Raw genomic sequence first — 16,902 nt, forward strand, 5'->3', positions numbered from 1 at the left:
TCTTCATTTTTTACACTCGCATGTTCTTGTAGACCCAATTTTTGAATTTTTACAAGGGGTAAAAGGAGAAAATGTATACTTATATTTGTAGCCCAATTTCTTTCGAGTAAGCCCATACCTCATATGTCTATGTAAAGTGTTCGGCGGGCACAGTAGAGGGCTCAGAAGGGAAGGAGCGACAAGGGGATTTTGGAGCGTACGTTTTTCTGAAATGGTTTTTGGGGGGCATATTGCATTTAGGAAGCCCCTATGGTGCCAGAACAGGAAAAAAAACACATGGCATACCATTTTGGAAACTATACCCCTTGAGGAACGTAACAAGGAATAAAGTGAGCCTTAATACCCCACAGGTGTTTCACGACTTTTGCATATGTAAAACAATTTTTAAAAAAATTAAATAAAATGTGTGTTTCCCCCCAAATTTCACATTTTTGCAAGGGTTAATAGCAGAAAATACCCCCCAAAATTTGTAACCCCATCTCTTCCGAGTATGGAGGTACCCCATAAGTTGACCTGAAGCGCACTACGGGCGAACTACAATGCTCAGAAGAGAAGGAGTCATATTTTGCTTTTTGAGAGCAAATTTTGCTCGGGGGGCTTGTCGCATTTAGGAAGCCCCAATGGTGCCAGAACAGCAAAATAACCCCCACATGGCATACCATTTTGGAAACTAGACCCCTTGAGGAACGTAACAAGGGGTACAGTGAGTATTTACCCCCCACTGGTGTCTGTCAGATCTTTGGAACAGTGGGCTGTACAAAATTTTTAATTTGCACAGCCCACTGTTCCAAAGATCTGTCAGACACCAGTGGGGGGTAAATTCTCACTGCACCCCTCATTACATTCTGTGAGGGGTGTAGTTTCCGAAATGGGGTCACATGTGTTTTTTTGTTTTTTTTTTGCGTTTGTCAAAACCACTGTAACAATCAGCCACCCCTGTGCAAATCACCTCAAATGTACATGGAGCACTCTCCCTTCTGAGCCTTGTTGTGCGCCCCCAGAGCACTTTGCGCCCACATATGGGGTATCTCCGTAGTCGGGAGAAGTTGCATTACAAATTTTGGGGGGCTTTTTTCCCTTTTACCTCTAGTCAAAATGAAAAGTATAGGGCAACACCAGCATGTTAGTGTAAAAAAAAATATTTTTTTACACTAACATGCTGGTGTAGACCCCAACTTCACCTTTTCATAATGGGTGAAAGGAGAAAAAGCCCCCCAAAATTTGTAAGGCAATTTCTCCCGAGTACGGCGATACCTCATATGTGACCCTAAACTGTTGCCTTGAAATACGACAGGGCTCCGAAGTGAGAGCGCCATGCACATTTGAGGCCTGAATTAGGGATTTGCATAGGGGTGAACATAGGGGTATTCTACGCCAGTGATTCCCAAACAGGGTGCCTCCAGCTGTTGCAAAACTCCCAGCATGCTTGGACAGTCAACGACTGTCTGGAAATACTGGGAGTTGTTGTTTTGCAACAGCTGGAGGCTCCATTTTGAAAACAGTGGCGTACCAGACGTTTTTCATTTTCATTGGGGAGGGGAGGGGGGCTGTGTTGGGGTATGTGTATATGTAGTGTTTTTTACTTTTTATTTTATTTTGTGTTAGTGTAGTGTAGTGTAGTGTTTTTAGGGTACAGTCACACGGGCAGGGGGTTTACAGCGATTTTCCCGCTGTGAGTTTGAGCTGCCGCGCAAAATTTGCTGCATCGCAAACTTGCAGCCTGATACTCACTGTAAGCCCCCTGCCCATGTGAATGTAACCTGTACATTCACAAGGGGGGACCTCCAGCTGTTGCAAAACTACAACTCCCAGCATGCACAGTCTATCAGTGCATGCTGGTAGTTTTAGTTTTGCAACAGCTGGAGGCACACGGGTTGGGAAACACTGAGTTAGGAAACAGACAATGTTTCCCAACCAGTGTGCCTCCAGTTGTTGCAAAACCACAACTCCCAAACATTCTCAGGCATGCTGGGAGTAGTAGTTCGGCAACATCTTTAGAGCCAGATGTTGCCGAACTACAACTCCCAGCATGCTTGGAGTTGTAGTTTGCAACATCTGAAGGGCCAGATGTTACAGAACTACATCTCCCAGCATGCCTGGACAGTAAGGACATGCTGAGAATGTGTCGTTTTGCAACATCTGGAAGGGCACAGTGGTCTCCAAACTGTGGACCTCCAGATGTTGCAAAACTGCAACTCCTAGCGTGCCCAGATGCCAAGGGCTGTCTGGGCATGCTGGGAGTAGAAGTATATAGCGTCCCAATACAGCAATACATGTCGCTTTACGGCGACGTGCATTGCTGTAGAGTGCCCGACCGCGGCTGAAGATCTACTCACCTGTCGCCGCCGCCGCCGCCATCTTCCTCGCCGGGATCCAGGTCTTCAGGGACGAGGTAAGTACCGGGGCCGTTCCCCAGCACTCCCCCGTCCCCCGCCGCGTCCTCCGGTCTTCCTCCCGTCCTCTCCGGACTTCCAGGGGCCGGGCAGGACGGGAGGAAGTAACCCCCCCCCCCCCCCTGCGATTGGTCTGTTAACTAACCGAAGAATCGCAGGGGATCGGAGGAGGTGGCAGGCTTGCCACCTCGCTCCTATACTTTAGCATGGTCCTGGCTGTCTGTGACAGCCGGAATCATGCGAAATTACCGGGCGGTTGGGTCCCAGAGACCCGATCAGCCCGGTATCGCCGCAGATCGCAAGGGCGATTTCCCCTGCGATTTGCGCCGATCGCCGACATGGGGGGCCTACATGGCCCCCCCCAGCGTTTGGCCTGGATTCCTGCTGAAGGATTTCAGCAGGGATCCGCTTCCGATCTCCGCCGGGTGAGCGGCGGAGACCAGGAAAAGACATGACGTATGCATACGTCATGGGTCCTTAAGAGGTTAAGTTCCCTCCTCTATTGTCTGCAATACATTGCAACAAAGCGATGAGCCATTACAAGATAGCAATGATGTGTAGGTTCATATGACCTGGAACCTTTGTATTACATGAAATCTCAAACACCTTTATTACTTATGTGCTTTTAATAGTGGGGAGGGTAGGATGAGGAGAAGAAAACCTACACGTAGTAATATTCTAATTTGTGAAACATTCAATCTCTGCTACTTTCTGGGTAGGTCTTTCATAGCTAAAAAGGCTGGATTGGGTTTAAAGGGGTTATCCAAGAAAAAAAAAATAATAAATAATAATAATATATATATATATATATATATATATATATATATATATATATATATATACATATATATATATATATACATATATATATATATATATATATATATATATATATATATATATATATATATATATATACTGGCTCCAGAACGTTAAACATTTGTAAGTTACTTATATTAAAAAATCTTAATTCTTGCAATACTTCTGAGCTGCTGAAGTTAAGTTGCTCTTTTCTGTCTATGTGCGCTCTGATGACACCTGTCTCGGGAACTGTCCAGAGTAGAAGCAAATCCTCATAGTAAACTTCTTCTACTCTGTGCAGTTCCCGAGACAAGCACAGATGTCAGCAGAGGCACTGTTGCCAGACAGAAAAGAACAACTCAACTTCAGCAGCTGATAATTATTGGAAGGATTAAGATTTTAAATAGAAGCAATTTACAAATCTGTTTAACTTTCTGGATCCAGTTGATGTAAAAAATAAATAAATAAATAAAATAAAAAGTTGTTTCCTGGAATACCCCTTTAAAGGGGTTCTCCCTTGTTTATACTGTTTTTTGTTATTATGTTTGTGTGTTATGTGTGTATAAGTATGTGTTTTTTTATGTGTGTTGTGATTCTGTATATATGTATTTTCTTACCTTTTGTGAAGATCCGGAAGCTGGCCCCTTTTTCTTCCAGCGGCTTGCTGTGTAACCTCGGCCTCCGCCGTGTTGTGTTCGGTAAGTGGGATGTCGGGGTGTGTGTTCTTGCTTCTGTCCTTCCTATCTTCTGACGTCCGAGGCAAATCTTTTCTTCCTGTTTCTTCCGTGGCTCAGCGACAAATCTGCGGCCTCTTCCGGTGCATGTGCAGGTAGTTTTTTTTTTTTTTTTACCAATAAAGTTTTTTTTGTCTAATTGACAAACTGTCTGCGCATGCGCGAGTACGCAAGTGCTACGCTAACAGCGTAGCGTACGTTAGGTCTACGCTAATAGCATAGCTTCGCACAAGCGCAGACAGTTTGTCAATTAGACAAAAAAAAACTTTATTGGTAAAAAAACAAACTACCTGCGCATGCGCCGGAAGAGGCCGCAGATTCGTCGCTGAGCCACGGAAGAAACAGGAAGAAAAGATTTGCCTCGGACGTCAGAAGATAGGAAGGACAGAAGCAAGAACACACCCCCCGACATCCCACTTACCGAACACTACATGGCAGAGGCCGAGGTTACACAGCAACCCACTGGAAGAAAAAGGGGCCAGCTTCCGGATCTTCACAAAAGGTAAGAAAATACATATATACATAATCACAACACACATAAAAAACACATACTTATACACACATAACACACAAATATAATAACAAAAAACAGTATAAACAAGGGAGAACCCCTTTAAGTAGCTGCAAGGCTTTCATTGAAATACCATCAAACCAAATGAAAAGTCAAAATATTAATAAATCATTCATTATTAGTGTTGCTCGCGAATATTCGCAATTCGAATATTATTCGCGAATATCGCATATTCGCGAATTCGCGAATTTCGCGAATTTCGCGAATATATAGCGCTATATATTCGTAATTACGAATTTTCCTTTTTTTTTTTTTTTTTCTTCACAGTACACATCACAGTGATCACCCCTCTCTGCTTCCAGCTTGTGTGGTGTAAAGAAGGCTCTAATACTACTGTGTGAGACTGGCGTGCGAAAATTCGCATATGCGAAAATAGTGCATGCTAATTTTCACATATGCGAATTTTCGAGTATGCGAATTTCCTATATGCTAATTTTCACATATGTTAATTTTCGCATACGCGAAATTGCGCATATGCGAAAATAAAACGAGAATATAACGAATATGCGAATATTCGCAAATATATGACGAATATTCGTCCATATATTCGCGAATATTCGCGAATTCGAATATGGCCTATGCCGCTCAACACTATTCATTATCACAGAAGACATAGAAATGTACTCTAGGAGGGAGTATGCTGTGTTTTATGAGCCTGACACTAAGACTTTTTATAGGTGAGCAAAAGTGGAGCTTGTCACTGGTTGGCACTGTCATGTCCTGTCTTTATTTTACAGCACTATCCTCCCTGTGGGAGTTTCTGTTCTAATAAGTAAAAACAACAAGAACTTACGGGTTTCCCACACAGGAAATATATAACTTAGCTATACTTAAATGAAAACATTTGAGATATATTATTAAATACTATACAAGAAATATATGACTATGTACAAGAATATAACTACTATAATACTGCCTCCAATGTAAAAGAATGTAAATACTATAATACTGCCTCCTATATACAAGAATATAACTACTATAATACTGCCTCCTATATACAACAATATAACTAGTATAATACTGCCCCTATGTACAAGAATATAACTACTATAATACTGCTCCTATATACAAGAATATAACTACTATAATACTGCTCCTATATACAAGAATATAACTACTATAATACTGCCTCCTATGTACAAGAATATAACTACTATAATACTGCTCCTATGTACAAGAATATAACTATTATAATACTGCCTCCAATGTAAAAGAATGTAAATACTATAATACAACAACAAGAACTTACGGGTTTCCCACACAGGAAATATATAACTTAGCTATACTTAAATGAAAACATTTGAGATATATTATTAAATACTATACAAGAAATATATGACTATGTACAAGAATATAACTACTATAATACTGCCTCCAATGTAAAAGAATGTAAATACTATAATACTGCCTCCTATATACAAGAATATAACTACTATAATACTGCCTCCTATATACAACAATATAACTAGTATAATACTGCCCCTATGTACAAGAATATAACTACTATAATACTGCTCCTATATACAAGAATATAACTACTATAATACTGCTCCTATATACAAGAATATAACTACTATAATACTGCCTCCTATGTACAAGAATATAACTACTATAATACTGCTCCTATGTACAAGAATATAACTATTATAATACTGCCTCCAATGTAAAAGAATGTAAATACTATAATACTGCTCCTATGTACAAGAATATAACTACTATAATACTGCTCCTATGTACAAGAATATAACTACTATAATACTGCCTCCAATGCAAAAGAATGTAAATACTATAATACTGCTCCTATGTACAAGAATATAACTGCTATAATACGGCTCCCTATGTACAAGAATATAACTACTATAACACTGCCTCCTATGTACAAGAATATAACTACTATATTACTGCTCCTATGTACAAGAATATAACTATTATTATACTGTCTCCAATGTAAAAGAATATTACTACTATAACACTGCCTCGTATGTACAAGAATATAACTACTATAATACTGCTCCTATGTACAAGAATATAACTACTATATTTCTCCTATGTACAAGAATATAACTGCTATAATACTGCTCCTATGTACAAGAATATAACTACTATAATACTGCTCCTATATACAAGAATATAACTACTATAATACTGCTCCTATGTACAAGAATATAACTACTATAATTCTGCTCCTATATACAAGAATATAACTACTATAATACTGCTCCTACATACAAGAATATAACTACTATAATACTGCCTCCTATATACAAGAATATAACTACTATAATACTGCCCCTATGTGCAAGAATATAATTACTATAATACTGCCCCTATATACAAGAATATAACTACTATAATTCTGTTCCCAATTTACATAAATATAACTACTATAGTGAAGTACAAAGAATACTGAAAAAGCCGCACTCACCCACTGTGTTGTGATGAAGTTGGATGCTTTATTTCATAGCGTTTCCATAGGAGGCAGACTGAAGCTGCAGCACCAGAATTCAGAGACTGTGTTATAATGCACAATGCATTAGTCCATCCTTCTATCCTGCCATTTTCTACTTGCTCACTTGTTTCTACAGTAATGACAAAGGTGAAAAAAGGAGAAAACAACAATTACAACAAGAACCTTTCCCTCCGCACAGAACAGCCGCACATTATTACAGAGTTTTACTAATACGCAGACAGGAATTAATAGTCCTACCACAGTAACATAAATCTCCAGCTTACTCTAGTTAATTGCAGTTCCTGCTGTCAGAATCTCTTCCTTTAGAAGAAAAAGCTACAAAAAGATCAAAAACAGCATTACGAGAAGTGAACATGAGGACCTGAGCAAGCTTTATTTTTATGGTCCAATTTTCTGAAAAGTTTTCTAAACAAATAATTCCCGAGCTTCCAAAAAGCAGAGTGAAGAAGAGATATTGTGCAAGTTAAAGGGGTACTCTGCCCCTATACATGTTATCCCCTATCCAAAGGATAGGTGATAACATGTCTGATTGGGGGGGACATGATCTGAGGCTTTCGTGATCATGACGTCACACCACACCATCTCCTTTCATGTCTATAGGAGATGGCATGATGGCTAGTACACCGCTCTCATGCCTCCTCCCATACACATGAATTGAGGGGGCGTAGTGGTTGTGTTTGCCAGTGATATGTTGCTCCATGCACTAGATGACTGAGGTGCTGCAGCAGAGATCACAGGGCTGTGGCAGAGATCCTTTATATAGGGGATACCATGTCTAGCAGCGGAGTACCCATTTAATGACCACCTAAACCACTTGCTAAATGTGTCAATAAAATAATAGAAAATGAGAAAATATCTAGTGGCACTGTCCATAGTCTGTTAAAATTCTTAACTTTATTTAGGTTGTAGGTGATTCGGTCTCTGATAGGGTAGATGGCAGGTATATTCATGTTTTATGCGTTGTTTTGAGTACGTTTTGTCTGCTCTTTAATGCTTATTGTTTTGATCTATTACCTTCATTATGTGTGCTCTAAACCTATTTAATTTTCTGTACCTAAAGAGCATGTTTTTATATATTGTTTATGTCATGACTGACAGGATGGACAGGGAGAGTGAGCCCTAAGCTGTCACTAGAAACACTATCCCTATCCTACTTGCCCATCTGCCCTAAATGGCAGATCGACAACCAAAGTGCCGGTCCCTTCCTGCACTAAAGTGCATTGGGCGTAAAGATACACAAATATTACTGTACATAGTCGGAAACACAACAAAGCAACCAGATAGACTAGACAGGATATAACTATACAAATAGGACAGGATATAGCGTACTAACATACAGTTCAGAAACCAAAATCAAGATTAACGGCAAATATGAATAAATGAACAAGACTTGATATGGAATAAGTATACAACAGTAAACAGGAGATGAAGGGGATAAACAGATAAACTGAATGTCAAACACCAAACAGATCAAGAAACATAGAACACTGTTCACACTGGACATAGAATACTACACAAACAGATAAAATTTCAGATTACACAGATCAGTAATCAGAGGACACTCAACACAGTAATCTTGTACACTATGATCAGTGCATGTACTAAAAACACAAACAATCTGAAATCATGAACTCTCTAGACTCCCCACTCCAAAAATGGAGGACATCAATACTAAAGACAAATAGACTACTATCCAGCGGGGCACTCTCCACCATGTGATCAGGATACTGGCCTAGTAGGAAACAGGAATATAATACACAGAACACTGGACTAAGAAACAGAAGAGTCTGAACAAGACTCCACAAAACCAAACTCCACAACATGGAGGAATACAGGTGAGGATACAAAACAGGAAAATACAAAACCAAACTCCATAACATAAAGGAATATGGATCAGTAAGATAACAAGGTTAAAGCAGAACGGACATACATAATCCTAAAAACCTACAGATGTACTAAAAACCAAGAAGACTAAAATCTATCATAAACAGGAATGATAACCATGGTTAAAACTCAGATGAACAAACATAGCAAAGGTAAAATTGATAACATAGTCAGAGTAGATCTAATAACAAGCCCCAAGTGTAGCAGAGCTTGGATTTAAATAGCCCCACCTAAGTTCTTATTGGCTAATACAATTAACTATTCCTTAGGCAGGGAGAATAGCAAAGAAAACAGATAATACATAAAACAAAGTCTGAACAGGGCCTAAAACGGAGAAATGCAAAAACACAAAAATGGGCATTACAGTTTACATCTATTTGATGTTTACTTGTGCCTGTACTTTGCGTTTACTTCCTCACTACTGCCACCTCTTCTTCTGTATTTTTCATCATAGTGCCTATATTGCCCTAATTGTATCGATTTTTAATGTATATGTCTATTTTTCACAATAAAGGTTATTTGTGTTTGATTATATGATTGCCACCGGTGCCCCTTTTTGTTTGATGTATTTGATCTATATGGTCCAGTACACGGTATTTCTGAATAGCCTTGTTTATATGTGTAATGAAGTTACGGTAACAGTTGAACTGTTTCCTCAAAAGGATGGAGCCACATGTATAGCAACCTCCCCATTTATTCTCTGCCAGGATGCCACGGCTGCCTCACCATTTGAGACAGGGGTCAATAAACCACTTTGGATGTCCACTTTCAGCTATCAGACATTTATGGACATTTTTGCGCCAGAATGGAAATTAAAAAAACCCTGACCCCCCTCTCCATTTTGGGTGTGACCACCGGGAAAAAGGGGCGTGTACCTGACATTTTCAAAAAATCCCAACATATTTACTAATGGTTGCAAAGAAAATGTGATGGATTTGAGCTGAGGAAAACTATACATCTCGGAACTTGTGTAAAAAAAAGCCAAACGTAGGGAAAAGCGCAAAATGTAGGGAAACATTAGTAAATACCATGAAAAAATGCCTGTCAGGAATCAAAACCCACAAAGAAAACTACACTCCACTCTTAATAAATCAGGACCGATGCAGCCCTAGACACCCCTCCCCCCCCGCCCGCAATCTCCTTTATGCCACCATGGCCAACATGCCCCCTCTATGTACCTCTATGGGAAAGGCGGAGATGCAGCGTTCGTGCATCCCCACCTCTCCCATAGAGCTGTATGGAGGGCATGTTGTCGACCTCAGTGGTCGACGACACGCACATTGGCCACACAGAGCCATTGCAATTCCAGGTCCCCATACGGGAGATCACGAGGGGTCCCAGCGATCAGATAAATTATAAAGTTTCTAAGACTGCAGTACTCCTTTAAATATGAGTATTCTAGTAATGGTTTCTAATACGGTTCCCATGTGGCACAGCCAAAACTTGATACTTATCTTTCCGTCACCTCACTGCAGCCATTAGAGTAACATAACTTATTAGCCGCCCTGTCAATCAGAATTTCGGAAGGTGTCGTTTTACAATGTTGGTTTCTCATAGAATCGAGGATGCCAATTATATGGTCTGGAAACTTTAATTTAATTATATGGTCTAGAAAATTGATTTCTAAGACTGTTTCTCCATATTGCCCCGCAGCCTCCGTGTTGTAATAATTCAGAAATAGTTTTTTTCCCTGCAGAGTCATCACATGAACGTTCTTCATATATAAATATGAACTCAAATCTAGATGCTGTTGAAGAAAGGCAATAGAACATCACTCTGATAATTGATATTTAAAGGGAATGTCACATGAAAAAATGACATTAATATATTTTTTAAGAATTGTTGTTGTTTTTTTGTTATGTTTACACTGTACTATCTATATTTTAAAATGATCCTGAAATCGTTCAGTTTTCATTCTGACCAGTAAATATGGTACTTCCTGTTCTGTAGAGAAAACTTTTTTCCTTACTAACATGAGTCAGAATTACAGAAAAATTACAGAAAAAGGTGACACCTGTATAGTTAACACAGGATCCACCATTCACAATAGGTCACAGCTCCCTCCTCCCCCTGTTTGTTCAGGTCACAGAACATGCCTAGAAGACTTTTTAATAGTCACCTCTAGACTATTTCTTCCTATATCCATGTGGCTGTTGTAAAGTCTTCCCTGGAGCACTAAGCAAAGAGGGACATGACTTTGGGATGGCACCCCATAGCTCCTGCTGTCTTCCCTACATTGTCAAAGATTATGTGTTTTTGCACAATTTTGTTAGATTTTTGCCTGAATGTGTAGATTCAGTTTTTTACATTCTCGGCAATTAAAGGGGTTCTCCACCATAAGGTGATTTTAGTACTTACCTGCCAGACAGTAATGGACATGCTTAGGAAGGATCCGTGCTTGTCTTTGGGCTAAATGACTGTGTTGTGAGTCCACCATAACGTTGATGTTTTCATTTTGCGAAATGGTTATTTCCTGTTGGAGTTCCCTCCCCCCAGGATCCCTTGTTTGTAAGTGTGAGGCCACTTTTCTCCCTCCCACACATCAACCACCCCACACACTGAAGTACACCTGGACAATTCCATGCATCCCTGTGATATTTTGGATAGTATCACACATGACAGTATAAGATACTCTTGACAGTATCACACTGATAATCTTAGATACACTTGACAGTATTACACACAACAGGAGTAGACAGACTGAAAAGTGTCACACACGAGAGTCTTAGATAAACTGGACAACGGTATCACACATAATAGGCGTAGACACACTGGACATAGTCAGCATGATATGCTTGGATACCGTATCGCACATTACAGACCAAAGCCTTCTTATTTCCAGACATATTTGTACACAAATAATTGTATTATCTCTTTCTTTATATTCTTCTGGTGTTTTTACCTCCTACGTTCTATGCACCATGTGGCGGTCCTCTGGAAGATTGTCTTGCAGAGATCTATTCTATGATATCAAAGCACTAAAAGGTCGGAAAGTTCAGGAGCGAGGAGGATAGAAGTGAGCCATCAATGGCGGCTGTAGTGTCGGAGACTCACTATGTCTGATCAGTATCTCAGAGACAGGGAGGGAGTGGATTGGGTGACTACAGATCTATCGGCCATGGCTGCTCCCTGTTGTCAGGTCATGGCACCTGGATGGAGACTCCTGCTCACCACCACCCAACAATCCGAGTCATTATATGAATATCTGTACATGAAATGGGCCATGATACCTCCTACAAAGATGTAGCAGAGCTGAAGTTGTCGTTTAACACTTAGGCACAGGATTTCTTCTGGAAATGTCACTAAAGGTTACTCTCTCTGTTAACAGGAGATACAATGCGGATCGCCTCATCAGAATTTGCTGACGATCCTTGCTCATCGGTGAAGAGGGGCACCATGGTGAGGGCGGCCCGTGCACTACTTTCTGCTGTTACCCGCCTACTCATATTAGCAGACATGGCGGACGTCATGAGGCTTCTGACACACCTGAAAATTGTAAGTACCATATCAACATTCAATGGCCTAGTGAGCTTGTTTGTGTAGACTTAAAGGGGTACTCCGGTGCTCCAGCATTCTGAACATTTTGTGATCATGACGTCATGGCCACGTCCCCTCAGGATGTCACACCACCCCCCCTCCATCCATGTCTATTGGAGGGGGCGTGTCATCCGACACGCCCCCTCCCATAAACATTAATGGAGGGGGCATGGTGTGACGCCAGGTGCTGTGGGAAATCACGAAGGGGGGGGGCCCAAGGACCCCCACGATCAGACATCTTATCCCCTATCCTTTGGTCTAACAGCGGAGTACCACTTTAAAGGTCCACTCTGTGTTACACAAATCCTAAGTGTGGATCCTCCAAGTCCTCAAATGTGGACATATATCAGAAGATGAATATTTGGTCACTGTCCCTTTATTTAGTGGTTTTGCAGCAGCTTTACTGAATATAACAATCTTTAGCATTGATACATATAATGTTTAATGTAATGTAATGTTTAATGCAGATGTCAATGTTCACTGGTTCTCATGTTCTTAGTCCAAAATTACTGAAACTACTGGATCAGGACTGTGGTGCAAAGTGCAAAATGCAGAATGAACTTGACTCACTTTTGTTGTGGCCTCTGTGACACAAAGTTTGAAAAGGTGCATCCATGAAAGTCTTCCTGACATGGCCAGGCAGCACCGACCCAACCGTTTAGCCCACAGAAGATGAGAGTAACTCAAAGAGTCCATTGTTTAACGTCTCTCAATTGAAGAGACAGGAATACTGTAGAATGATATTGTCACAGCATGGATGGGAATAGCATCAGGAAGAGTGCCTTGATTGTAGAGCTAGGTATAAGATAAGGCCTAGGTGTCTGTATGCCTAGCAATAGTGGGGCTAGGAAATGTAAACTTTGCTGGCAGATTGGAACTCACAGGAAGTGCAGGACTTGGAGATGTTTCTCTGGCCAAACCCAGGCCTAGACTGTTCTAACAGGAGGGGTTGTTTAGACTGAGAACTTCTCCTGTAATGATTGGCTAGGAGCAAAGTGTGACCAATGCATCAACGGTGCACAGTATATGCAATAAATATTAACCCTTTTACTCGATGCAAGTGAATGCAATAAATTGAGTGCAATACCCAAAAAATGATTTCCAAAAAACTTGTGATTGATATCATTGGGATTCTGATAAGCTCTGCACATTACAGAATTTCCACAGCAGATGTTTCTGCTGTGGAAATCCCGATTCTGGAGTCCGCAGAAAGATTAGAAATGCATTGGCGTCTATGAGACGGCGCATTTCCGAGCGATCCTATCGCTGGCAAGTTCTGCCGGCACTCCGCGCAGACATTCCCACATGTGAAAATAGCCTTAGGATGCTAGCTGACACAGCTGTACTGATACACTACAGAAATATCTCTTTTTTATATGTCATCTCACTTATATCAGAGCGCAGAACAAATAATTCAGTGTGCTAACATCATAAACCATAGACATCAACTCAAAAACTCACAGTCCCCAATTTTTAATCAGTGGGATCCACATGAAAATTTTCACCAATTCCTTAAAAAAAAAAAAAAAACATATGACAAGCTGCAATTCTGACTGGCCACTTATAGATACAGGTAGCATAAACAACATCCAACAGTTATGGCTTAGGGTAAGGTCACATGAACATTGGTAAGAAGGTACTGCTTCAGTTTACATGCCAACAAATATAGAATAAACAACTCCCAACAGGGTATTGCAATGTAAGCTTGTGCAAACCACTCACTGGGGGAGATTTATCAATGTTGGTGTGAGATAGAAATTATTTAAACCATGTCAGTGCTTTCTATGTTTTGCATGTTCTTGTGTAAGTTTGTTGATAATTTTTGCTCAAACTTAGACATTCCTTCATGTTTCTACTGTCTGACACATTGGTAAAGTTTGTGCACCCCCAGGTAAAAATTTGTTTTAATGTGCATAAAGAAGCCAAGGAAAGATGGAAAAATCTCCAAAAGGCATCAAATTACAGATTAGACATTCTTTTAATATGGCAACAAAAGTTAGATTTTATTTCCATCATTTACACTTTCAAAATAACAGAAAACCAAAAAAAAAATGGCATCTGCAAAAGTTTGGGCACCCTGCAGAATTTATAGCATGCACTGCCCCCTTTGCAAAGCTGAGACATGCCAGTGTCATGGATTGTTCTCAATCATCATTTGGGAAGACCAGGTGATGTGAATCTCAAAGGTTTTAAATGCCCAGACTCATCTAACCTTGCCCCAACAATCAGCACCATGGGTTCTTCTTAGCAGTTGTCTAGAAATTTGAAACTGAAAATAGTTGATGCTCACAAAGCTGGAGAAGGCTAAAAGAAAATAGCAAAACGTTTTCAGATGTCAATATCCTCTGTTCGGAATGTAATTTAGAAATGGCAGGCATCAGGAACAGTGGAAGTTAAAGCAAGATCTGGAAGACCAAGAAAAATATCAGACAGAACAGCTCGCAGGATTGTGAGAAAAACAATTCAAAACCCACGTTTGACTGCATAATCCCTCCAGAAAGATTTGGCAGACACTGGAGTTGTGGTACACTATTCCACTATAAAGGGATACTTGTACAAATATGGTCTTCATGGAAGAGTCATCAGAAGAAAACCTCTTCTACGTCCTCACCACAAAAATCAGCGTTTGAATTTTGCAAATGAACATATAGACAATAGTGTTGAGCGGCATAGGCCATATTCGAATTTGCGAATATTCGCGAATATATGGACGAATATGCGTCTTATATTCGCGAATATTCGCATATTCGTAATATTCTCGTTTTATTTTCGCATGTGCAAATATTTGTGTATGCGAAAATTACCACATGCAAAAATTATCATATACAAAAATTAGCATAAGCGAAAATGCGCATATGTGAAAATTAGCATATGCTAATTTTTGCATATGCGAAAATTCGTACGCCAGTCTCACACAATAGTATTAGAGCCTTCTTTACACCACACAAACTGGAAGCAGAGAGGGGTGATCACTGTGATGTGTACTGTGAAAAGAAAAAAAAATGAATATTCGTAATTACGAATATATAGCGCTATATTCGCGAATATTTGCATTGAGAATATTCGCGAGCAACACTAATAGACAAGCCTCATGCATTTTGGAAACAAGTTCTGTGGACCGATGAGGTTAAAATTGAACTTTTTGGCCGGAATGAGCAAAGGTACGTTTGGAGAAGAAGGGGAACAGAATTTAATGAAGAGAACCTCTGTCCAACTGTTAAGCATGGGGGTGGATCAATCATGCTTTGGGGTTGTATTACAGCCAGTGGCACAGGGAACATCTCACGCGTAAAAGGAAAAAAGGATTCAATAACATTTCAGCAAATTCGGGATGCTAACGATGCCATCTATGAAAAAGCTGAAGTTAAAGAGAGGATGGCTTCTACAAATGGATAATGATCCTAAACACACCTCAAAATCCACGGGGGATTACATCAAGAGGCGTAAACTGAATGTTTTGCCATGGCCTTCACAATCTCCTGACATCAACATAATTGAAAATCTAGGGATAGACCTTAAAAGAGCAGTGCGTGACAGACAGCCCAGAAATCTCAAAGAAATGGAAGACTTTTGTAAGGAAGAATGGGCAAACAAGAATTGAAAGACTCTTGGCTGGCTACAAAAAGCGTTTACAAGCTGTGATACTTGCCAAAGGGGCAGTACAAGATATTAACTCTGCAGGGTGCCCAAACTTTAGCAGATGCCATTTTTTTGTTTTCTGTTATTTTGAAAGTGTAAATGATGGAAATTAAATCTAACTTTTGTTGACATATTATAAGAAGGTCTAATCTGTAATTTGATGCCTTTTGGAGATTTTTTTCCATATTTCCTTGGCTTCTTTATGCACATTAATACATTTTTTACCTGGGGTGCCCAAACTTTTAATCCCCACTGTATGTGCACTCCTCGGTGTTCTCAATCTCTTTGCACAAAGTTTTAATATCTAAACAAAAAATGTGCAATAGTAAATTAGTGTGTAAAACATATTTTTTTTTTTTTTTTTACGGTACACGAGCACGTAGAGAACATCAGAAATATTCAAAATATCAAAAAAGACACAATGAAAGTGACTGCGCAAAAAAGTACAAAGAAAAAGGGGGTAAACTCAATGATAAATGTCCCCCACTGAGTAGTAATGGTTTTGAGTCAAGTGATAGAAAATCCTTTGAGGGTGGATACTCACAATCAGGTTGCAATGCAGTTACCAATATTACAATTAAATTCCTCATTTCTTTCTATTGGAAACTGATGTGATGCAGTTACAAACCTCAATGCAACCTGATTGTTTTCACCCTAAGAAAGAGACTCCAACATCACTTCTATTTGGTCAAGCTGCAAATACTGGCAGTTTTTAGTCACAGGTGAGGCACAAGCTTCTGGAGGGTCCAAGGGGTAAGGTTTCTCCTTGAGGAGAGCGTTATAACTATGTGTCGACTGGGAATTATTCGAAGAAGGGATATGCACACACGCTTTCTCATGCCACCTTTTTCAGTGTTTCACTCCAACTAGAAT

At 39.9% G+C, this 16,902-nt stretch overlaps 1 protein-coding gene and 1 long non-coding RNA gene across 5 annotated transcripts in view; one reads left to right on the forward strand and one right to left on the reverse strand.

Annotated features, from left to right (window-relative positions):
- CTNNA2 (catenin alpha 2) overlaps nucleotides 1-16,902 on the forward strand; it is a 2,092,931-nt gene that overhangs the window by 366,691 nt on the left and 1,709,338 nt on the right. For all 4 annotated transcript variants that reach the window (XM_056553838.1, XM_056553849.1, XM_056553844.1 and 1 more), the window contains exon 4: nucleotides 12,182-12,348. In XM_056553838.1, the coding sequence (XP_056409813.1) occupies nucleotides 12,182-12,348 (167 nt within the window). The remainder of the gene's footprint in view (nucleotides 1-12,181; nucleotides 12,349-16,902) is intronic.
- Nucleotides 1-16,902, reverse strand: part of LOC130334277 (uncharacterized) — a 48,929-nt gene that overhangs the window by 12,760 nt on the left and 19,267 nt on the right. The window contains exon 2 of the long non-coding RNA XR_008876156.1: nucleotides 6,929-7,078. This is a non-coding gene — a long non-coding RNA (uncharacterized LOC130334277). The remainder of the gene's footprint in view (nucleotides 1-6,928; nucleotides 7,079-16,902) is intronic.

This window comes from Hyla sarda, chromosome 1 (assembly GCF_029499605.1).
Source record: "Hyla sarda isolate aHylSar1 chromosome 1, aHylSar1.hap1, whole genome shotgun sequence".
Lineage (NCBI taxonomy): Eukaryota > Metazoa > Chordata > Amphibia > Anura > Hylidae > Hyla > Hyla sarda.